At 44.0% G+C, this 23,098-nt stretch overlaps 2 protein-coding genes and 1 long non-coding RNA gene across 3 annotated transcripts in view; 1 reads left to right on the top strand and 2 right to left on the bottom strand.

The window, feature by feature from the left end:
* The window catches only part of Erich1 (glutamate-rich 1), a gene marked incomplete at its 5' end in the record, with an annotated part of 52,793,804 nt that overhangs the window by 5,782,882 nt on the left and 46,987,824 nt on the right, over positions 1-23,098 (bottom strand).
* The window catches only part of Thsd1 (thrombospondin type 1 domain containing 1), a 31,155-nt gene continuing 8,882 nt past the window's right edge, over positions 826-23,098 (top strand). The window contains 3 exon segments of one of the 2 annotated variants that reach the window (NM_001108878.1): positions 826-938; positions 10,871-11,014; positions 14,610-15,569. In NM_001108878.1, coding sequence (NP_001102348.1) covers positions 10,957-11,014; positions 14,610-15,569 — 1,018 coding nt within the window. In that variant the 5' untranslated portion in view covers positions 826-938; positions 10,871-10,956. 2 annotated transcript variants of the gene reach the window in all.
* LOC148000623 (uncharacterized) lies at positions 16,296-19,116 on the bottom strand. Its single transcript, XR_015640450.1, has 4 exons — positions 18,980-19,116; positions 18,331-18,451; positions 17,844-17,993; positions 16,296-17,146 (listed from the first exon to the last, which is right to left on the bottom strand). It is a non-coding gene; the product is annotated as an uncharacterized LOC148000623 (long non-coding RNA).

Genomic DNA, 23,098 nt, shown 5'->3' with positions numbered 1-23,098 from the left:
TACGTGAAATCCTGTTTCCCCAGTTGTTGGGATTACAGGCATGTGCACCACATCCAATTCTCAAATCTCATGGGTTTGACACATGCACCGTAAATCCAGGCAACTCAGTCCTAACATGCTTCACTCCTCCAGAGTTTCCTGGTACCTCTTGCTGGCTGCTGGCCCTCTAGAGGCTGTGGTCTGATTTCTATTACTAAGTTTGTCTGTTAAGTGGCTGTTACACGCAAAAGAAAGTTCACGGCACATGGCTGGATGACAAGCAGAGCTGTTAGACATGTGAAACGTAGCCTCCCGTTCTTTCAGAAAGAAAACACTTGGAGAATAGACTTGTAAAAATGTTTGTTTTGAATTTAACTAACCAAGTTTTGCTTCAGAGGACGAGAAAGGAAAATGCACTTTACCTGAAGTATATTCCTTTGAAACCCCAGTGACATTTTGGGGAGCGAGCTTACAGATTACCCATGCCACTTTAGTGACTCTTCTTCTGATCCCCCTCCCCCAAAATGACTTGGGGGAGAAGTGAATGGTTTAAGGGCGAGGCTGCTGGCTTTTTCTTAACGCGCCGGGTCTTTGCAGCGGAAGGTGGACTGTGGGTGTAAATCTGTGCTGCACTGGCAGCGACCTCCTCTCAGGGCCTCTGGACCCAGAATTTCCTGCAGGTTTCCTGTTGGGTGGCTGCAGGGCAAACTAGGAGCGGGTAGGAAAGGAAGATGCGCTGCCCAGGAGTGGGGGCGGGGCAGACCTCTTGCGCTTGACGCCCCCATCCCCACCCCCGCCCTCTAAGAGCCCGCCTTGGGGCGTGGTCCGGGCAGCTTAGGAGGGTGCCAGAGCTCTGGATCTGGGCGTGCAGCTGCGGGACCGGAGATGCTCGGCCAGTCACCCTGTGGTCGCTGAGGCTCTCCTCTCATTTCCGCCGTGCCAGACAGACCCGACCAGAGGTAAGGATCCGAATCGCAGGTGGCCCAGGACCAGGGCAGGCACCTGGCGCGGGCGTGGCCCAGTGACGGGACTCACATAGGCAGGAGTTCAGATTGGGACGTTTGGAAACTCGCGTTGCGACATACCTTTGTCGCTTTCCAAAAAAGAAGTCTTTCTGGGATACTAACAATAAGCGATGACCTCAGTAACAAGTTTTATGCTGACTGACTACCACTGGGCTGGGTTTGCCCGCGTGAACCTGAGGCACCTTTGGAAAGTGAGTTGGTGGGAGAGCAGGGATTCACGGGGAAGCTCCACCGGACCTTCCGGATAGAGAAAACTCGTTCCCAAGCGCAGCTCTGGGATCGGGATTCCCTTCTAGCAAACATTATTCCTAGATATACACAGAAGCCTTGCTTGTAAAATCACTTTGTTTCTCCTCCTATTCTCTTATTTTCCTCCTTTTATTCTTTAATAATGGCCTGTGGATATGACTTAATTTTCCTTTGTTGGCGGCTGTGAAACATTTACTTAGCTGTTTTCTGAAAAACATGGCTTTAAGGGGAGGTGAGGCTGTTAGCCACTGAGAATACACACACACTTCTCTCCACTTTCTCGGCTGGGCGTTTACAGTTTATCTGTAAACCTTTGTGTGATGCCTCTTTGCTCCGAAGGTTCAAACCTAGGGTCTCACACATGCCAGGCAAGTCCTCTAGCACTGAGCCAAAACCGAGGCCCTAAACAAGCATTTCAAACATCTTGAAAATATGCCCAACTTCTTGTTTTCTTAAAATGCCTCTCGCACCAAACAGTCTACTTAGCAACTACTCCGGGAACTGGGGACATGGTGAAAAAAGTAATAATCAGGTAGCGCCCCCCCCCCATTTTATAGGCATATTATAATTATTATCATAATGCATGTCATGATGTTCAGGTAGACTGCGTTCTATAATTCCGTCTCTGTTCGGCTCTAAGTACAGATCATCACACAAGTCTGTATTTAACCACCCATCTTCATAAGCGAGAAAATATAATCACAGAATCAGTTATGAGAGTTTTAAGAAGAGTATTATCTCGGAGAAGCAAGCCATCCAAGAAAGCTGAGCTCATCTTTCCAGAGTTTGCTGCTAGGTGGGGTCTTATTATGTTGCCCAGGCTGGTCTTAGACTTCTAGGCTCAAGCCATCATCCTGCCTCAGATTTGGGGGAACTATGGATGCTGGGGGCCACCCTGGGACGCTTCCTCTGAGTCTCTCATCTGCAACCTTAAAGTCATGTTCCCCATCTAAATTCGAGGTAATGATTAGATCAAATCCATGGCGAGTTCCACTAACACGGAATTTTCTTTCTTGGTGTGCCGAGGAGGGCAGGGAGCCCAATCAGCTGCATAATTAAACTGCAAACCCCCGCTTTGCTTGCAGGAAGTGCAGAGTTTCCTTTGTTGAACTAGTTCTTACTGAACAAAAGCTAAGAGGGACACACCAGTTTCCTTCCCTCTGAGGGGTGGCCTGTTTCAGTCAGCCTGCTTAATTCTGTTAATTCTGTCTTCCTATCAGAAGGTCTGGAGTCTGTGTTTGCCAAGTTCTCCATGGGGTAGAGATGCCCCTTGGTGGCAGGGGGCTTCCTTGGCCCGGATGAGGCCATGAGGAAGCAGTTATCTATGAATAATAACAAGGGACTGTAAACATTAAGAAAACATATATTTTGTTATATTTAATAGAACAGTTTGCTAGATTCTAGTACAAAAGAACTACCCTTAAGAGACCCAAGGCTTATTCTGTAGCACTCTAGTATTTCTACCTAAGTAGAGTATGCCTTCCCACAGCTCACCGAGACCTACAGGCCTAAGGTCTTCCCTTGCCCACCTACGTGGTCTGGGAAGTTGCTGCATGAATCAGCCATCCCCTGATGCGTGTCAGCACCAAGCCTTGGAAGACTGACAGGGATGGTGATTTTTATTTGTCTGTTTTCTCCTTAGACTACCCAAACAAGAAAAGCAGGGCCAGATGGAGTTCGCATTATGTTGTAACATACTGAGTATCATTGTTTGGGTTTTTTTTTCCTCATTTTTTAAAAAAATTAACAACACTTTTTCTTTTATTGAAAATATGTATTTTCCCCCCTCAATGTATTCTGATTACAGTTTCCTCTTCCTCTTCCTCTACTCCTCCCAGTTCCTTTCCACCTCCCCTCCCATCCAGATCTACACCCTTTCTGCTCTCATGAGAGGACAGGCAACTAAGGAATCATAGTAAAATAAAGTGCAGCGAGATAAATTAAAAAAAACACATATAGACAAAGAGACATGCATTCACATACATGGGGGTCCCATCAGAACCTCAAACCAGAAGAAACGCAGTATATATGCAAAGGACCTGTAATGTTTAGGGGGAAAAAGCCATGACTTAACATAATGGAGCAAAGAACCACAAAAGAGACCACTGAGTTCATTCTGTGCTGTCCATCCACTGCTGGACATGGTGCCTCACCCTGAAGCGCGGTTTGTTCCCCCAGGGAGACGCCCTTGGAGAGAACTAAATTGTCATTCGCAAGTGGTTATCAACTAGAGATAGCCTCTGGGTTAGGAATGGGGACATGTGTCCACTCCTCCCAGCCCTAGGATCCCGTTTGATGCAGACCCGTGCAGGACCTGTGCATACTGCTTCAGACTCTCTGAGTTCACGGGGGCACCAGCCCCGTTGTGTCTGGAAGGCCTCCATTCCTTGATGTTCCCCATCCCCTCTGTCTGTAGGGTCTTTCTGTCTCCTCTTTCTCAGTTCCCTGAGCCCTGAGGGGAGGGATTTGACAGAGACACCCCATGAAAGGCTGAGTGTGTTTCAAGTCTCTCACTCTCTCTGCCTAAAAATAATTTTATCACACTATATATTTTAATCATATTCTTTCTCCTCCCCAAGCTCCTCTGGCTTTTCTCTCCAACCAACTTCATTTTCTCTTTTTCTGCCTCTCAAAGAACAAAACAAAACCTAGAACAAAAACAAAAATCAAAACAAGCAAGCAAAAAAAAAAGTGATAAAAAATTTACCAAAATAAAACAAAAAACACACACAACCCATGTAGGATATATATATATATTCTACAAACAGGTCACTGTTGTAGGTTAGAGGGTTTGTAGTTGGAAGATATTGGTGACTGATGATTCTCCTCTAGTGGTGAATCCAGAAGACGTGAAGCTTCTAGTTAGGTACCAGCCTGAATTCTCCATGTTTGATCACATATGTAAGTTGTGTCTTCAGCAACAAGACCTCACCAGCAGGGTATGGAGAGCATCCAGTAGCCTTGATAATAGGCCATAATGTTTGGGGGACTCCTTTGACCAACAGCTCAACAAATGTAACCCATTCTTGGCATCGGGGTTTTACTCGGTGGCATAAGACATTTGTTCGCCATTGTCTCCCCCAGTAGAGGGTAACTCCATAGAAATCCTTTCCGTATCTGTATATAAGGAAGCGTCTACAGCAGCAGGCTTCCTGTGGCTTTTCAAAAGCCCTCTAATATGAGTGGTCCCTTCCCATATTCCTCTTTTTACCCTGTCCTCACATCCCCCTGTACATTTAAAGCCCCCATTTCCCCCCTTTATGTCTTAGTAATACTGTATTCCATTTTCCATTCCTTGGAAGATCGCTTCCTCTTCCTTAGTCCCTCACGAGCTACATAAGCTTGTGGCTATTCTAATTGAAACATGTATATCTAAACCTTGAAAGCTAACGTCCACAAATAAGAGAAAACACACCTTATTTATCTTTTAGGGTCCGGCCTACTTCTCTCAGAACGATCATTTCCAACCTGCCAATTCCACTTTACTTAAAAGCTTAATACTATTCCATTGTGTAGATTTACCACATTTTTATCATCTACTGACCAGTTGGTGGATATACAGACTGTTTCTAATTTCTGTTATGAATGAAAGCAGCAGTGGACATAGATAAACAAGTCCCACGGAAATAAAATGCTTAGCTTGGGTTACCATTACTCTGATGAAACGCCATGTTCGAAAGCAAGCTGGGCAAGAAAGGGTTTATATGAGCTGTGCTACCACATCCATACATGATCAATGAAGGAAGTCAGACAGGAACTCAAACAGGTAGGAACATGGAGGCAGGAGCTGATGTACAGGCCATGGGGAGTGCTGCTTACTGACTTGCTTATCATGGCTTGCCCACCCTGCCCACAATGGGCGGGGCCCTCCCCCTTCAATCACTAATGCCCTAAGGCTGGATTTTATGGAGGCATTTTTTTTTCAACCAAGTTTTCCTCCCTTCAGATGACTCTAGCTTGTATCAGGTTGACATAAAACTAGCCAGCCTAAGTCCTTGGGGTATATGCTCAAGAGTGGTACAGCTAGGTCTTGTGTTGATCGATTTTCAGCTTTTTGAGGAACCTCCACACTGAATTCCATAGCAACCTTACCAGTTTGCACTCCTGTGGGCAGTCAGTGAGTTTTCCCCTTTCCCTGAACCCTGGCCAGCATGCGCTGTCATTTGTTTATGAATCTTAGCCATTCTCACGGAGGTAAGATGCCATCCCAATGTAGTTTGAATCTACATTCTTTGATGGCTAAGGATGTTGAACATTTTAAAAAGCGGTTTGGGGCCATTTGTATTTCATTTTTAGAGGACTTTTTGTTTAGTCCTATACCCCATTTTTAATTGGATTATTTGTTTTCTTGATCAGCTTATTGAGTCCTTTGAATATTCTAGATTCTGTGAGCTGTAGAACGGGTAAACATTTCTCCACATTCTGTAGCCTGCTACTTGGTTTGAATGATGGTATTCAGAGGCTTTTTCATCATTTATTAATTGCTGGTCTTCTAACATTTGACAAAAATTACACACTGTTAAAAAGCAGGACAGCATCTTCAAGAAGCAGTGCTGGTCTAACTGTGTGTGTGCAAGTAGAAGAATGCAAATGTTTCCATATCCATCGCCCTGCCCAAAGCTCAACTTCAAATGGACCGAAGACCGCAACAGAAGGCCATAAACCCTAGGTCTAATGGAAGCAGATGGCGGTGGGGGGATAGTCTTGAACTCATGGGCACAGGAGAGGACTTCTGAGCAGGACACCAATGTCACAGGCACCAGGACCAACAATAAACAGGACATCAGAAGCAGAGAAGCTTCAGTATGGCAAAGGACACCATCATTTGATCAGAGCAGCAGCTTACAGAAGAGGGGGAGATTTTCACCAGTTATACATCTATAGAGAGTTAGCCTCTAGAATATATAAAGAACTTAAAAACAAAAACAAACGAGAAAATAACCAAGTAAAAAAATGAAGAACAAAACCAACCACAACTTTCTCAAAAGATGAAACACAATGGCTGAGAAATCCTTTTTAAAACCTTCAACATCCTTAGCCATCAGCTCCTCAGGAGGCTGGGACTTGATCTACCCCAAGACCCAGGGCATGTATCCGAAGGGCATATCTGCCTTTTTAGAGAGACACTTCCTCACCCGAATTCATTGCTGTTCTAGTCAGAATAGCCAGAAATTGGGAACAGCCTAGATTTCCATCCACTGATGATTGGATAATGAAAGCGTGGTGCATTTAAACAATAAAGTATTTGTTAAATATGTTTTTAAAATGGAATATCTGTTAAAGTCTGCAATCTTGACATTCACAGGTAAATGGATGGACCTAGAAAAAAAAATCATCCTAAGTGAGGTAATCTAGACCTGAAAAGACAAACACATATTTTCTTTCATAGGGCACTGAGAGATTGTAAGCCTTGGGAATGTGTCCAACAAACTCACTAACCAGAGAGGTTAAGTGCCTCCATGTTTAATCCTCCTTCTTCAGTTTTCCTTTTATCTCTGCAGAAATAACTTCTACTTCCTCTTTCTGGGAAGAGTGGGGTAAAGGGGGGAATATGTGGAGGGAGACTTGAAAAAGTGATGTGGAAAACTAACACAACAGAAGCTTCCCAAATATAAACATAAATGAGAGGACTGTAAATGGACTCACTAAATAATAACCAAGACGATAATGCCCAACTACACATCTTCTGCCAAATCTGGTCAAATCTTGTTGGCCAACACAAAATAAACTCAATGGTATTTATGTGGACTTTTGTTTGATTTTGCTTTGCTTTGGCATTTTTTGGTCTCCTGTGTGTTTGTTTTTCTTTTTGTTTTGTTTTTTTGTTTTTTTCAAAGAAGAGAAAAGATGAGTGAGTGAGTAGGGAGGATCTGGGAAGAGTTGAGGCAGTGAAAACATGGCCAAAAGAAAATATGGGAAAAAACATTAATAAGAGAAGAAAGCATTGGTGCTACTCAGACAGCCCTTTCTTTGGCCGGTGAGCCCAAGCCTATCCTTCCTTTTGCTTCTCTCAGATGTGGGTTTCTGGTCTTCCGTTGAGGTCCTTGGTCCATTTCGAGTTGAGTTTTGTGTAGAGTAATAGATACGGATCTATTGGCTTTCTTCTACATGCAGCTGACCAGTATGACCAGCGCCATTGGTTGAAGATGCTGCCTTTTTTCCCAGTGTATGTTTCTAGCTTCTTTAACAAAAATCAGGTGTCCATGCATGTGTGGACTTATATCTAGATCTTTTATTTGATTCATTGACAAACATGCCTATTTTATGCCAATAACGTGGTGATTACTATTACTACAGATCAGTGATAGATTTGGATCAGGAGTGGTGATGTTTCTAGCAGTTCTTTTTTTATTCAGGGTTGTTTTAGCTATCCTAGTTGTTTGTTGTTGTTGGTGGTGGTGGTTTGTTTAGGTGTTTGGTTCCTCTCTCTCTCTCCATCTCCCCGTCTCTCTCCCTCTGTCTCTGTCTCTGTCTTTGTCTCTGTCTCTGTCTCTCTCTCTCTCTCTCTCTCTCTCTCTCTCTCTCTCTCTCTCTCTCTCTCTGTGTTTCCACATAAACTTTAAGATTTATTTTTTTCAATTTTCATGAAGGATTGTGTTGGAATTTTAATGATTGCATTGAATCTGGTAGGATGGCCATTTCTACAACATTAATACTATATTAATACTACCATGAGCATGGGAGATCTTTTCATCTTCTGATATCGTCAATGTATTCCTTCAATATCTTAAAGTTTTCTTTTTTTTTCTTTTTTTTTTTTTTTTTTTTTTTTTTCGGAGCTGGGGACTGAACCCAGGGCCTTGCGCTTGCTAGGCAAGCGCTCTACCACTGAGCTAAATCCCCAACCCCCTTAAAGTTTTTACTATACAAGTCCTTTACTTACTTGGTTAGCATTATCTCAAGATATTTCATTTGAGGGAGGGGGCCATTGTGAAAGGTATTGTTTTCTGGATTTCTTTCTCAGTGTGTGTCCTTTGTATGTGTATTTTCATGTGTGTGTGTGTGTGTGTGTGTGTGTGTGTGTGTATGTGTGTGTGTGTGTGTGTGTGTGTGTGTGTGTGTGTGTGTGTGTGTGTACTGGCTAGTTTTATGTCAGCTACAGGTCTCTGAAAGGAAGGACCATCAATTGAGAAAATGCCTCCATAAGATCCTGCCGTAAGGCATTTTCTTAACTAGTGGTTGATGAAGAAGGCTGAGTCCATTGTGAGTGGGACCATCCCTGGTCTCATGGTCCTGTGTACTACAAGAAACAGGCTGAGTAAACAATGAGGAGCAAATCAGGAAGCAGCACCCCTCTGTGGTCTCTGCATCAGCTCCTGCCTCCAGGTTCCTGCCCTGCTTGAGTTCCTGTCCTGACTTCCTTTGATGATGGACTATGATGTGGAAGTGAAAGCCAAATAAAGCCTTTCCTCTCCAGCTCATGGAGTTCTCATGGTGTTTCTCGTAGTGATGGTAACCCTGACTAAGAACATATATGATATATACTAAGAACATATATATATATGTATGTATATCATGTATGTAAATTTTGTGAATGTGTTTATCAGTTGTAGGAATTTTCTGGTGGAATCTTTAGGGTTTTTTACTTATAGAATCAGACTAAATAAAGATGCTTTGATTTCCTGCTTTCCTATTTGTATTTACTTGAGGTCCTCCAGTTGTCTTGCAGCTCAGCTAAGACTTCAAGTACAATATTAAACAGGAATGGAGAAAGTGGGCAGCTTTGTCTTTTTTTCCCTTATTTTATAGAAATGTTTTGTGTTTTTGTCTGTTTAGTTAGATCCTAGCTATGAGATTACAACATTTTGCCTTTATTATGGAGATACACTGCTTGAAATGTTTCTTGTTGTAGATATCTATTTTAGTTAGGGTTTGACCACTGTGAACAGACACCATGACCAAGGCAACTCTTTTTTTTTTTTCTTTTCTTTTTTTCGGAGCTGGGGACAGAACCCAGGGCCTTGCGCTTGCTAGGCAAGTGCTCTACCACTGAGCTAAATCCCCAACTCCGACCAAGGCAACTCTTATAAGGACAACATTTAATTGGGGCTGGTTTACAGGTTCAGAGGTTCGGTCCAGTATCATCAAGGCAGGAACATGGCAGCATCCAGGCAGGCCTGGTGCAGGAGGAGCTGAGAGTTCTTCATCTTATTCCAAAGGCAAACAGAAGACTGGCTTCCAGGCAGCTAGGAGGAGGGTCTCCAAGTCCACACCCACAGTAACACACTTCCTCCAACAGTGCCACTCCTTGGGCCAAGCATATTCAAACCACCACAATATCTGATCTTGCCTTTTTCCAGATGCTGCTCCAGTCTTTGGTGGTTGTTGCACCAATCTGAATTCCCATCTAGTGTGACCATAGTGGGGTGCTTGAGTCCCATCAAGTGTGCCAGTTATAAGTCCCCAGGAGAGAGCAGTTCTGCAGGATCCAAAGAATAACGATGGAATGGGAGGGATGGATGAAAGGGGTGGCAGGAAACTAGGGGGACCCTGGGTATACAGCAGGAGGCTGGGTCCCAAGGATATGGAGTGGGCTAGGAGGTGGGACCCAGGCCCTAGGCTGACAGATAGTGACAGGTCTAAGAGTACTCTGTATGGGAGAAGCAGGTCATAGCCGAGCTGAGTCCCAGACAGGTGAATATATTTTTAAGGAATCTCAACATTTGGACATAGCTCTTAGGGATCAAGAAACAAAGCAACCAGACAAATACACTGATTTGCAAGCAAAGGTTAATAACCCATATGTGGGAGCCATGCAAAGAGGATTCGGGCATATATAGTGCAATCTTCAATGAAATTTTGGAGACTTTTATTAAATCGATCAGTGTGAAATGCCAGACATATAAGCAGTGTGAAAGTGTGAAACCCAGGTTCGCTATTAGCTTTGATACAATTAAGCAAGTAACAGACTCGCCACTAAAGGGTGGGCTACACGGGTGCAACATGGAGAAAATGGAGGTGTTCTGTGGGGTAATCTTAGCATTGAGTGTGCTTGACCCTTCTAGGCTAGGTAATTATAGGTCTTTGCTCCAAGGAAAGTTAGTGTCTCCACTGTCTTTTGTTTTGTTTTGTTCTGTTTTTTAATGTATATGAGTACATTGTAGCTGTCTTCAGACAGACCAGAAGAGGGCTTTAGATCCCATTACAGATGGTTGTGAGCCACCATGTGGTTGCTGGGAATTGAACCCAGGATCTCTGGAGGAACAGTCAATGCTCTTAACCGCTGAGCCATCTCGCCAGCCCCCTGTCTTTCTTTTCATGACTCCTAGAAAGGTTGACTTCTTAGAATGGCCTTTCCATTTAAAAAAGTGGTTATTACTATTTTTATTACTTATGAATGTTTTTTTCCGGGTGTCTGCTTGAGTGTATGCCACATGTGTGCAGATGTCCTGAGAGGCCAGAAGAGGAGCTGTAGTCATGTAGGTATGGTGAGCTGCCCAGCCTGGGCTCTAGAAGCCAACTTCTGATCCTCTAGGAGGAGCAGTAATAAACTATAGCCATCCATCCATCCAGTCCCTCCCTTTGTGGATTTGTGAACAAAAAAAAAAAAAATGCCATTTGTAGTTTTTATGGTTCTGTGAGTCATAGATTCTTCAGTTCTGAGTTTCTAATTTCAGGTGCTTTTGGAAAGGAAAAACAACCCACAATTTTGGTGTGAGAAAGGACATGAGGAGACTACAGGCCTGGGTTCTTCCCGATCAGAATGAAACCCATGTTGAAAGACTTTTCAAATCTCTTGCTGGTGGTGCTCTGTGACTATGGTGAGTATGGCGGAGAACACATCCAGCCACCGGTATCCATGGGAACCAAAGGCACTGTGGGAGGTTGGTGACCCCTGTGTGGGAGAAGTGGAGGGGATCAATTGAACTCTCTCGAAGCCACAGCCTTGGCACCCTGGCCTCTCTGGAATTACTGTACTCTGGGGATTTTACCTAATTGATTCAAATTTCAATTTAACTCATAAAAAAACAAACAAAAAAAAAAAACTCGCTACTATTAAGCAAATGGAAACAAACTTATTAAACTTTGGTTTCCCTCCATTCTCTTTTCTCTCGGAGACAGAGTCTTGCCATGTAACCCTGGCTGGTCTCTAGTGTGCTGCATGTACTTCCTGATCATTGGGTTAAAGGTGTATGCCTTCATGCCTGGAAAAAAAATATTTCCATAATGGTTTTTTTTTTTTGCCCTTTTATATCTCCTGGATATAGATGAAGTCTGTCATTCTGGCTTATCCTCCCATGTGTGCATACCCATGTTTTTATGAATATACCAGTTACTTTAAATTCTGTAATAAGTGGGAGAAATAAGGGAACAGAAGAAGCAAACAAAACAAAACACTCTAGTGTGTTTTTAGGATGTAGTAGGACCAGACTGTAGCTTTCAGAACGAGAGTCTTCTCATCCATAGAAACAGGAATTCTGGGGAACAGTGGCAAGTTCTCTCTCTTTTTTTTTTTTTTTAGTTCACACCTTCTGTTTTCTATGGGGACCCATCCACTGCTTCTCTATTCCCTTTAGTCAATTGGACATGCGTGCTGCTTAAAATTAAATCAGATTAAATCAGAATCTGATCAGACTCATTGATAATCTCCGTCATTTATAATATACTTTGGGTCACTGGGCATGGTGCACGCCTGGGTTCCTAGCATTTTGGATGCAGAGGCAGGAGGATTGCTCCATGAAACACTAGCTCAAAATGAAGCAACCCCACTCTTATTTGTTAACCATGTTGGTTAGTCTGTGTCAGTGTGAGAGACTTTCAACTGAGAGAATGCCTTTATAAGACTGGGCGATAGGCCAGCCTGTAGATCATTTTCTTGATTAATGATTGATATGGGAGGACCCAGTCCACTGTGGGTGGTGCCAAACCTGGGTAAGTGCTGGTCCAGAGTTATATGATAAAGCAGGCTGAGCAAGCCATAAGAAGCAAGCAGTAAACGTGGCCACTGCCTCAGCTCCTGCCTCCAGGTTCCTGGGTTGTGTTCCTGCCCTGATTCTCTCAGTGACGGACTGTGGCTTACCTAGTTATTTCAGAAATATCCATGCTACTATGAGTGACCAACGAAGAGTACATAAACATCCTCTCTCCTCCACCTAAAACTTCTCTTCATCCCAGCAGAGAACAGTGGTTCTTTTACTGCTAAAACTCCCGAAGTGGGGCTGGGGATTTAGCTCAGTGGTAGAGCGCTTGCCTAGGAAGTGCAAGGCCCTGGGTTCGGTCCCCAGCTCCGGAAAAAAAGAACAAAAAAAACAAAACAAAAACAAAAACAAAAAACTCCCAAAGTGCTTATCTTGAATATCAGGTGATGATAACTTTGAAGAGGAGTGAAGCAGCTTACATTTTAAGTAATCTAGAACAGTCTGTATGATGCCACTTAAGCCAAACTTTCTCTGTTGTATATTTCCCCCCCCCCATACCTAAACACCAGAATTAGTTATTCGGTAATAAGCTGAAATAAACTGTTCTCTCGCTAAGGTGTTTTGGGTCATGGTATTTTTATGACAGCAACAGAAAATCAGTAATTGATACATTAATGAAGCGACATGTGCCTCTTCATTTTAAGATGCACTAGAGAACCACCCTGCCCCACTCAAATTTCAATTAAAATGACTTCAGTGGGACTGGAGAAATGGCTCAGCAGGTTATAGCAAGTAAGAAGGCTGGAGCTCCGTTACCCGAATCTGTGTTGAGTGGCTCAAATCCACCTGCAACTCCAGTTCCAGGGGTGTATCCAGTGTGTCTGACCTCTCTAGGGGCCTGTACATACATGCATACATACATACATACGTTCATACATACATGCATACATATATACATACTCACTCTCTCTTTCTTGCTCTTTCACTAACACACTCTTAAACATTTTTTTGAAAAATAAATCTTTAAGATTTCTTTCGTTTCTAAATTCCTTGTCTAGTCTGTGACAAGTGTGGGAGTCTCTTCAGTCACTAGTGCTTACCTCCCTCGACTCACACTGTCTGTAGGTGCAAGGGAATATTCTTCACTTTCTGCTTTCCCTAAATGCACAGACAAAACAGAGCAAACTCTATCCTGTTATGACTTTCAAGTAAGGATGACCAACTATCCAAATCTTTTATTTATCTTATTCCAGTCTCAGGGGGACATCGCTGAGGGGCTGACTGATCTTCGTGTTGATATATTTGTGGGCTGATTCTAGTAAGCATTGATTAGACACAGAGAAGGGGAGTTTAACAATGGAAATGGAAACAATAATGCACGAGCCTTTTTAGACACGTGCAATATATATACCATATGTGGACGGGTATATACGGTAAGAATAATACACTTTCAGTCGTGAAACGTTTCTGCAACCCAAAAGGGGATGCTGAAAGTTCTCTCATTACAGAATAACGTCTTACCCCACCATGGTCCGGCCGACTGTTACATTGCCAATGTCTGCCTGCTTTGATATGTATTTGGATCCTGTCCAGAGAGGAAACAAAGATTCTATGTGTCTGCCCTCTTTGTACCATTTCGGTTGCTTTGCTGGGTCTCCTTTTAAAAGATACGGTTGATCATAACTGAACGGCGCTTGGGAAATTAGTAGTCATCTGCCCTACTGATGCCAGTACGGGTTGCTGTCCTGTCATTGAAGTTGCCAAGGACATGCCTAGTTATTTGGGAAATGTTCGTGCTATTATGAGTGACCAACGAAAAATAAATAGCTTTTCTCATCCTCCTGAAAATTCCCTATTCATCCAAGTGGAGAACACTGGTTCTACTACTGGTAAAAAACAAATTTTTTTTTGAATGCTTATCTTGAATGTTGGACAATAATTACTTTGAAGAGAGGTTAAGTGTCTTCTGTTTTAAACCATCTCGAGCCGTTTGAATTGAGCCATTTAGAGCAAACATTCTCTAACCGTCGTCTCTTTCCCCAAATACCTACACACCAGAAAACCATTCAAGTAAGAAATGTGGGGGGTTGGGGATTTAGCTCAGTGGTAGAGCGCTTGCCTACCAAGCGCAAGGCCCTGGGTTCGGTCCCCAGCTCCGGAAAAAAAAAATGTGAGGACCTGAGTATGAAGCCCGAGAGTTTTCAATTATTCTTTTGTCTTCACCGTCGTTCACCGCAGTTGGCAGTGAACGCTTTGAATTCAGAGTACTTCCCACCTCTCACCATTTTAAGCATAAGGAGTGAGGAGAGACCAGAGCGCTTAGAATGAACAAGCCGGGTGCTTGACCTCTTAGGGGTTGCGTGTCATTTGATAACCTCCTTGGCTCAGCTGCACATTCTCTGGTGTCTCGAAAAAAACAAAAGCTATTTTCATTCTATCACTAATCGTCCTACTCAAACGCACCCTTTAAAATCCAATTCTGACCATTTCCTTTCAGTCCTTGGAGAAGCCGACTACCTCGTCTTACGAGAGCCAGTCCACGTGGCGCTGAGCGACCGAACGGTGTCAGTGGGTTTCCACTACCTCGGTGACGTCAACGGGACACTGAGGAATGTGACTGTCATGCTGTGGGAGGCCAACACCAACCGGACTCTTACCACTAAGTACCTCCTGACCAACCAGGCCCAGGGAACACTCCAGTTTGAATGCTTCTACTTCAAGGAGGCTGGTGACTACTGGTTTGTGATGATCCCAGAAGAGACAGACAATGGCACACGAGTTCCCCTCTGGGAGAAAAGTGCCTTTCTGAAGGTCGAATGGCCCGTCTTTCACATCGATTTAAATAGGACAGCCAAGGCGGCAGAAGGCACCTTCCAAGTGGGTATTTTTACCTCCCAACCGCTCTGCCTGTTTCCTGTGGACAAGCCAGACCTGCTGGTGGATGTCATCTTCAAGGACAGCCTTCCTGAGGCAAGAACAAGTTTGGGACAGCCGCTGGAGATCCGAGCCAGCAAAAGGACAAGACTCACTCAAGGCCAGTGGGTCGAGTTTGGCTGTGCACCCCTAGGGGTGGAAGCCTACGTTACGGTGATGCTGAGGCTTTTGGGTCAAGACTCAGTCATTGCTTCGACGGGACCTATTGACCTGGCCCAAAAGTTCGGATACAAATTGATGATGGCACCGGAAGTCAGGTGTGAGTCTGTCCTGGAGGTGATGGTACTGCCACCTCCTTGTGTCTTTGTCCAAGGAGTGCTGGCTGTTTACAAAGAAGCCCCCAAAGCCCCGGAGGAGAGGACCTTCCAGATGGCTGAAAACAGGCTGCCCCTGGGAGAGAGGAGATCGGTGTTTAACTGCACTTTGTTTGATGTGGGGAAGAACAAGTATTGCTTTAACTTTGGAATTTTGAAGAAAAGCCATTTTTCTGCAAAGGGATGCATGCTAATTCAGAGAAATATAGGTTGGTATTGAGATTTCCTAGCATTTAAAAAAAATCAAATTGGTGCCTTCATGTAATCAAAACGGACAGGTTCTAGGTGAGCCATGGTGGTATTCACGATTATGCATTCTTTAGACAATACCAACCAGTGTTATTGCCTTTTTCTAGAGGACTTAGAGCATATTCATCTTTCGGTTTCTATGGGAGATTGGTTCAGGGATCCAGAAATACCAATGTTGCATGGTATTCATATAAAACCAACAGACCACTTCCCATATGCCTCAAGTCATCCCTAGGTTACTTATAAACCATTACAGTGCAATTCTGTGTAAGTCGTGGTTATATCGCTCCGTTTCCAGAGCAATAGCAAGAATAGAGTCTGGACAAGTTCAGCACAGATGCAGTATTCTTGAAGGCTAGTTGAGTCTGTGGAAATGGATTGTGTGATAGGTTGGAGGCCGGGGAAACCATTCATGTATCTCGGTAATCAGATTCACATCACCTCTCTAGGATTTCTCTTTCCCTCCAACACTACCAACTGTCAGTAGCCCTTCAGCTAGCGATGCAGGCTCCTGAGCCCTCTCCACTCCGTGGAGGTCCTGTCTTGATAGCCACAGCTGCTGTGGGTTCCTGAGGGCAGAGGTCATGCCACACCCAAAAGGCACTGTCTTCCTCCTGTCGTCCCTAACTTCTGGCTCCTACAGCTTTTAGTCCCTTCTCTCAGTATGGCCGTCGACCCTTGTGGGTGATGCTATAGTGTCTTTTATTGAAAACAGATTTTTTTTTCCATATGATATGTTCTGATTGTGGTTTCCCTTCTCCTACTCCTCCCAGTTCCTTCCCAGCTCCCCTCCCATCATGATCCACACCCTTTCTGTCTCTCATTAGAAAACAAACATGCATCCAGGGAATAATAGTAATAATAATAATAATAACAACAACAACAACAACAACACAATGTAAAACAAAAACAAACAAATTGGAACAGGAAAAAACAAACAGAAGAGAGAGTCAAAGAAAAAGACTAAGAGACGCACAGATGCCCATACACAGGAATCCCATTAAATCATAAAACCGAAAGCCATGCGAAGGACCTGTCTGGTTAAAAAAATAATACCCCAACTTAACATTATGAAACAGAGACCCTCCAAACATGCCACTGAGTTCATTTTGTGTTGCCATTACTGCGGGGCATGGGGCCCGTGAGACTCCCTAGGAGAAAACCAACTTTCTATTTGCAAGTGGCTATCAGTTGGAGATTGCTTCTGGGTTAGGGATGAGGACGTATGTCCGCTTCTCCTCTCAGCTCTAGGTAGGACCCCGTCTGGTGCAGACTGGTGCAGGCTGTGCATGATGCCACAGTCTCTGAGAGTTCACACGTACATCTGCCCCGCTGTGTTCCTTGGGTCCTCTATGTCCTCCGGCTCTTACAATCCTTCCATAGCTCTGAGAGGTGGGATTTGATTGGAGACATCCCATTTAGGGCTGAGCGTTCCAAGGTCTCTCACTCTGCACAGTGTCTGGCTGTGGGTCTCTGTGTTTGTTCCCATGTGCTTCAGGAGGAAGTTTCTCTGGTGATGGTTGAGCAAGGCATTGATCTGTGAGCACGGAAGAATGTCATTTGGAGCCATTTTATTGCTACAACCCTTCCTCCCCCCGCCCCTGGTTTCCTGGCCTGTCTAGTTTTAGGTTCTTGGTTACAGCATCAAGTCTGGTTTCTGTCTCATGGAACGAATCTTAAATCGAACAAGATACTGGTTGGTTAGTCTTATCTTGCAGGCGGCTCAGCATTGTAGATGGAATGTTTTGTGGCTGTTTTGGTGTTTACCTTTCTCCTTCGGTCATGTGCAAAGTTCCTTCCAGTACTCTGAACACTAACTAGTCTGTAGGGTGAAAACCTTGGAGCCATAAACACAGGGATTCCTGGGCCTCACTGGTCAGACAGTCTAGCTTAACTGAGATGTTCCGAGCCCTGTGAGAAATACTATCTCAAACAAACAAACAAAAGAGATAGGTGTCTCCTGAGAAGTGAGTCCCCAGGGTTTCACATGGATCTGGGGAGAGGGCCTCAGGAGGCAGCACTTTACCCATAATTCCCCACCCACCTCATCACTGCTGTGAGTCACTGGTCACTGGATCTCTTTGTTTTTGAAAATGCGTTTATACAGTACATTTTGGATGTTGCCAAAAGGGACTTGCAGTCTTTAAGTGATTGTTTTGTCCCTGGTATTGTCCTCAATGCCTTTTGCGAATATTAACCTGTTCTGGCCTTAAAATCCCGTAACGTAGGCTCACCGTAGTGCCAGTCTTAGAGCCGAGGAAGTGAAGGCACAGAGAGGTGAAGTGCTGTGCTCAGGGTGTTTAAATGAAGAGTCAGAGCACAGAGCTGCGAGGCCTGGGGATCTGGTTCAGCAACAACATCTGCCCTGAGCTCTGTTCCCAGCCCTGGGAGACAGGGTAAAAGCAGAGGTTACGCAGACAGTCTGATGGTAGCTTTTACCACTCCCCTGTGTCACCTTCCGAACCGCCAATCCCTACAGTAGACAACCAAAAGCTTTCAGCTTGGAAACCATCCTCGTGTTTTACTTCCTCCATCACTCTGGACTATGAGGCCCTTTAGGAGGACCTGTCCAATGGCTGGGGGTGCAGGGTGGGGGAGCATGATTTGTTCAACAGAAGTGAGTCTTGCTCTGTGCGGAGAAAACCTGTCTGCTCTCCCCAGGCTTCCCTGGTTCTCACTCAAGTCTGAGGGGTTTTCTTCTAAGTTGTTTTGTTGAGTTACCTTGGTCCCTGGAGCACACTGTCAGTATCTCATCAACTTCCGTCCTCCAAATGGTCTTAGACACAAGAACGCTTCTTCCTTATCTCGTGCCGGATGAATTTTGCTTGTTCAGAATTGATTTCTCTCGGGGTGGTTGGAAAGGCAAAGGAGTTTGTTTTAAGTATGTCTGTATCTACGGTCATCTAAAGACCCAATGAAGTAACTTCATTCACAAAGAACAGCTATGTGGAGTAGCGGCCATCTTGCTCTTTCTGTGGGATCTATGAACTATAGATCTCTCATGAATTCTCAGTTTAGAGAATTTTCCTCAAAGTCGTTTACTATTTTCAAGGGATCTGAAGCATAAGGCATTTAAATATTTTTTTTTCTGGGTAAATCCGAGCACTGGCTTTAGTTGAGCTAAGCTAATTCCTATTTGGTTATCTCTATTGAGAAATAGAATTTTTTAAAAAAAAATATCTGGATGGTGGCGGTGCACACCTTTAATTCCAGCACTCAGGAGGCAGAGGTAGGTGGATCTCTGAATTTCTCTGGTCTATAGAGTGAATTCCAGAACAGCCAGGGCTACACAGAAAACCCCTGTCTCAAAAAAAAACCAAAACCAAAACCAAAACCAAACCAAACAAAACAAACTAGTTTAAATATTTACTTTTTGTTGGAGCCAGACCTTTGCTTTCAAGGACAACAGCGCGGCATCTGCATGGTGGACGTCAACGTGTGTCACGTCAGTGTGTGCCACACGTACGCGAGAGGGCTGGTGGTTTTTATTAGAAGGTGCCTGGGTCTGCCTCCTTCCAGAGACTTCCTCTCTCACTCTCCACCTATTTCCTGTTCTTGAACTAGAATCTCTTACTGAGCGTGAAGTTCAGTTTCAGCTGGGATGGCTGACGGGGTTGCTCTCAGGATTTGCCTGCTTCCACCAATGCCAGTGCTAGATTTATAGGTAGAGGTTGCCATGCCTGGCTTTTATGTGGGTGCTGGGGATGGATTTGGATTCAGGCCCATTAAGTCCCAAACACAACCTTTTAATATATATATATATATATAATATATATTATAAATATATGTATTATATATTATATATACATTAGGATAAATATTTATATCAAAATTGTTGGTTTTATCTCACAAATGATTTATGTATTTAAAGAAATGATATTTACAAATATTTAAACTTTTTGTATTTTTTTATCTTTATTAACTTGAGTATTTCTTATTTACATTTCAATTGTTATTCCCTTTCCCGGTTTCCGGGCCAACATCCCCTAGCCCCTCCCCCTCCCCTTCTCTATGGGTGTTCCCCTCCTCATCCTCCCCGCCAACAATCCCGTTCACTGGGGGTTCAGTCTTGGCAGGACCAAGGGCTTCCCCTTCCACTGGTGCTCTTACTAGGATATTCATTGCTACCTATGAGGTTGGAGCCCAGGGTCAGTCCATGTATAGTCTTTGGGTAGTGGCTTAGTCCCTGGAAGCTCTGGTTGCTTGGCATTGTTGTTCATATGGGGTCTGGAGCCCCTTCAAGCTCTTCCAGTTCTTTCTCTGATTCCTTCAACGGGGGTCCCGTTCTCAGTTCAGTGGTTTGCTGCTGGCATTCGCCTCTGTATTTGCTGTATTCTGGGTGTGTCTCTCAGGAGCGATCTACATCCGGTTCCTGTCGGCCTGCACTTCTTTGCTTCATCCATCTTGTCTAATTGGGTAGCTGTATATGTATGGGCCACATGTGGGGCAGGCTCTGAGTGGGTGTTCCTTCTGCCTCTATTTTAAACTTTGCCTCCCTATTCCCTGCCAAGGGTATTCTTGTTCCCCTTTTAAAGAAGGAGTGAAGCATTCTCATTTTGGTCATCCCTCTTGAGTTTCATTTGTTCTGTGCATCTAGGGCAATTCAAGCATTTGGGCTAATAGCCACTTATCAATGAGTGCATACCATTAAACATATTTTTTTAAACAGCGCCTAGCTGGGTTCCTGTTTTTAAATTCTAATTTGACAACCTCAGGCTTTCCGTTGGCATGCCTAGAGAAACATGAGGATTGTTGTCCTTCGTCACTCTCCACTCCGTGGTATTAAACATGAACACAAGAAAGGGACAGGTCAGCCGTGTGCTGATCTGATTTTCTATTAGGTCGTACAGTAATCGAATCCCCAGTAGATCCTTAGAAAAACGAATCACACGAGGGGAACACAGAGAGACTTTCATGGGAGATTCCCAGAGCTTTAAAGGCACGAGGCACTCACTGAATGAGCTGTTCCAGAGCCTCGCAGACAAAGCCCGGTCATTGTTTTTCCACAGGACGAACTACACAGCGAGATCCGAGAGGCACAGAACCAATATTGTGTTCAGTTGGACCTCTGCATGGAATAGCATTACCACATCTCAGTTGATGTTGGTCCGTGATACTCATTTATAACGCGCACACTCTTGTGAAAAGTCCTCAGACTTAATTACCTTAACGAACTCAGATTCCATGACTCACTACTTGGCTCCCCTGAGAACACACCTGCCCTACGAATTTTCCTTGTGCTTTTGTAGTGCTCTGTGGGCCTGTGGCCGGGTCAGGAGCGTTTGCCCACGATGGATGAAGAGACGCTCGTATACAGAGGGGTTGCAGTGCTGCCAAGATCGGATAGATACTGGGGTTGGGTGGATATCGATAGAGGGGAATTCAGATTACTTTTCAGTAAGAAATAAGTTATAATGAGTAGCGGTGATTTCACACCTGCTTCCGAGAGAACTTTGACTCCGTCAGCTGTGTTTTGTCTGGAGGATATAGCTCCATGGTAGAGCGGTCACCTAGCATGCCAGGGGCTCTGGGTTGCGTTCCCCGTGACTGCAAGGGTGGGAAGAAAGCTATTTGTGGGAGCTTTGTGTGTATCTTGAAGTTCTTGCTTATACGTGGCTCTGCCTTTAGGATTGTTAAGGGTGAACTGACTCATTTGTTCCTCTGTGGCCAGGGAATGTCCCGGGTTCTACAGCCAGTTTTGTCTTTCGTTAATATAGACCCTCGTTTTCTTTCAATGTTCACGTGGCATATTTTCTTCTACGCTTTTACTTTTAGCCAACACGTTTTTATGTATTATACATATTTATAGTTGTTTATATAAATACAGTCCTTGGTTTCAAACAGCACACACATATATGTACACATACATATATAAGATACATATACACACACATACACACACACACACACCTATACCCCAACAACTCCCCCACCACACACGCACACATACACTTGGGTCACGTCGAATTTTTAATCTGACCTAACAATCTCTGTTTTTTTAGTTGGCATATTTATATCATTTATGTTTAGTGTTATTATGTTTGGATTAAAATCTGCTTTTCTGGGGTTATATTTCTTCCATTAGATCTTTGTTTTGTTTTTCTCTTTTTGATTTGTGTAAGTTAATTGAAGACTTTTATGATTTACTTTAACCATGCTGTGAGTTTATGATTTATACTTTAAAATATTTTTAGTAGTTTTTCTAGAGGTTGCGATGTATATTTTACCCCCAGTCTACTTGTGGGAAATGGTTTGGTTTTCTCTTTAATAATGACATTCTAATTGAAATATAATTACATCATTTTCCCTCTTGGCTTTCCTCCCTCTAGCCCCTTCTGCTTCCCCCTTACTCTGTCCCAAATTGATGGCCTCATTTTCTTTATTATTGTTAAATATGAATACACATACCTACATATACACACATAATGTATAAGTACAGCCTGTTGAGTCTGTGTAGTGTTGCTTATATGAATAAGATGTCGGGGCTGACCAGCTGAAGGGGCTTGTCTCTGGGAAGACTAATTCTTCTCTTTGCAACTGTTAGTTGCCTGTGGTTCTTTCTCTAGGGGTGGGGCCCTTTAAGATTTCCCCTTCCATTAGTGTATGTATTAGCATTTTCATTGTTCTGGTCTGGTTTCGCTGCTGTGGCTTCCCTGTCTTTTCTGGGAGATACAATCTCACAGAAGATTTCCTGGTCCTACAGGCCTCCTGCCCATCTTCCATGGTGTTCCCTGAACCATGGGTGCAGGGGTTGTGTTGGGACTGCATACCCCATGGTCAGGTGTTGTCTATATTTTGACCCATTGTGATTTTCTCTGAGGATCTCCATTTGCTGAAAAGACAAGCTTCTCTGAAGTCTGAAAAGACAGGTTTGAGGTCTGCACGTCTCTGTGAGTGTGAGGATAAATATTTGGAAAGTAGTTAGGGATTATTCCGTCATGGCAAAGTGACAGCAGGAGGTTTCCCCTGAGGTCCATAACTTCACTAGCCCAGGATGGCCTAGGGTAGGCTAAGTTTCCAGTACCAGGTATGATTTCCCTCCTGATGAGTTTAATTAGACAGCTGTTGGTTACTGCCAAGACAGGGTGCCACTACTGCACTCTTGGGAGTACCTTGGCATGCTGGTCATCGCTATGGTCCACAGGCATCACAGCTGGAAAGGGCTGATTGCCTCCCTCTTCGAAAGCAGCAGAGCACTTTTTTGGTATTCTGAAACCTAGTTCTCAGGGAGGAGGAAGCTCAGATATAGCTACGATTTTCCAAGATTTTGTCTCAAGTTCATGGTGTCTTCATCAACAAGGACGTGCCTTCAACCCCTTGGAGGCAGCCAAGGGCAGCAGCAACAGCCCATACTGCTTTAGGAGTCCCTTGAGCTCCCTGACCAACAATTCTCACTCATCCTTGGTGCCCAGTTTTTGTTAGATGGTTTATGGCTTTTGAGGGGAGCATTGGTACCTCAAGTGGCATGACCTGATCTAGGATGTGTGTG

The sequence above is a fragment of the Rattus norvegicus genome, chromosome 16, assembly GCF_021556685.1.
Source record: "Rattus norvegicus strain SHRSP/BbbUtx chromosome 16, alternate assembly SHRSP_T2T, whole genome shotgun sequence".
NCBI lineage: Eukaryota > Metazoa > Chordata > Mammalia > Rodentia > Muridae > Rattus > Rattus norvegicus.
This window is presented reverse-complemented; position numbering and strand designations above follow the sequence as displayed.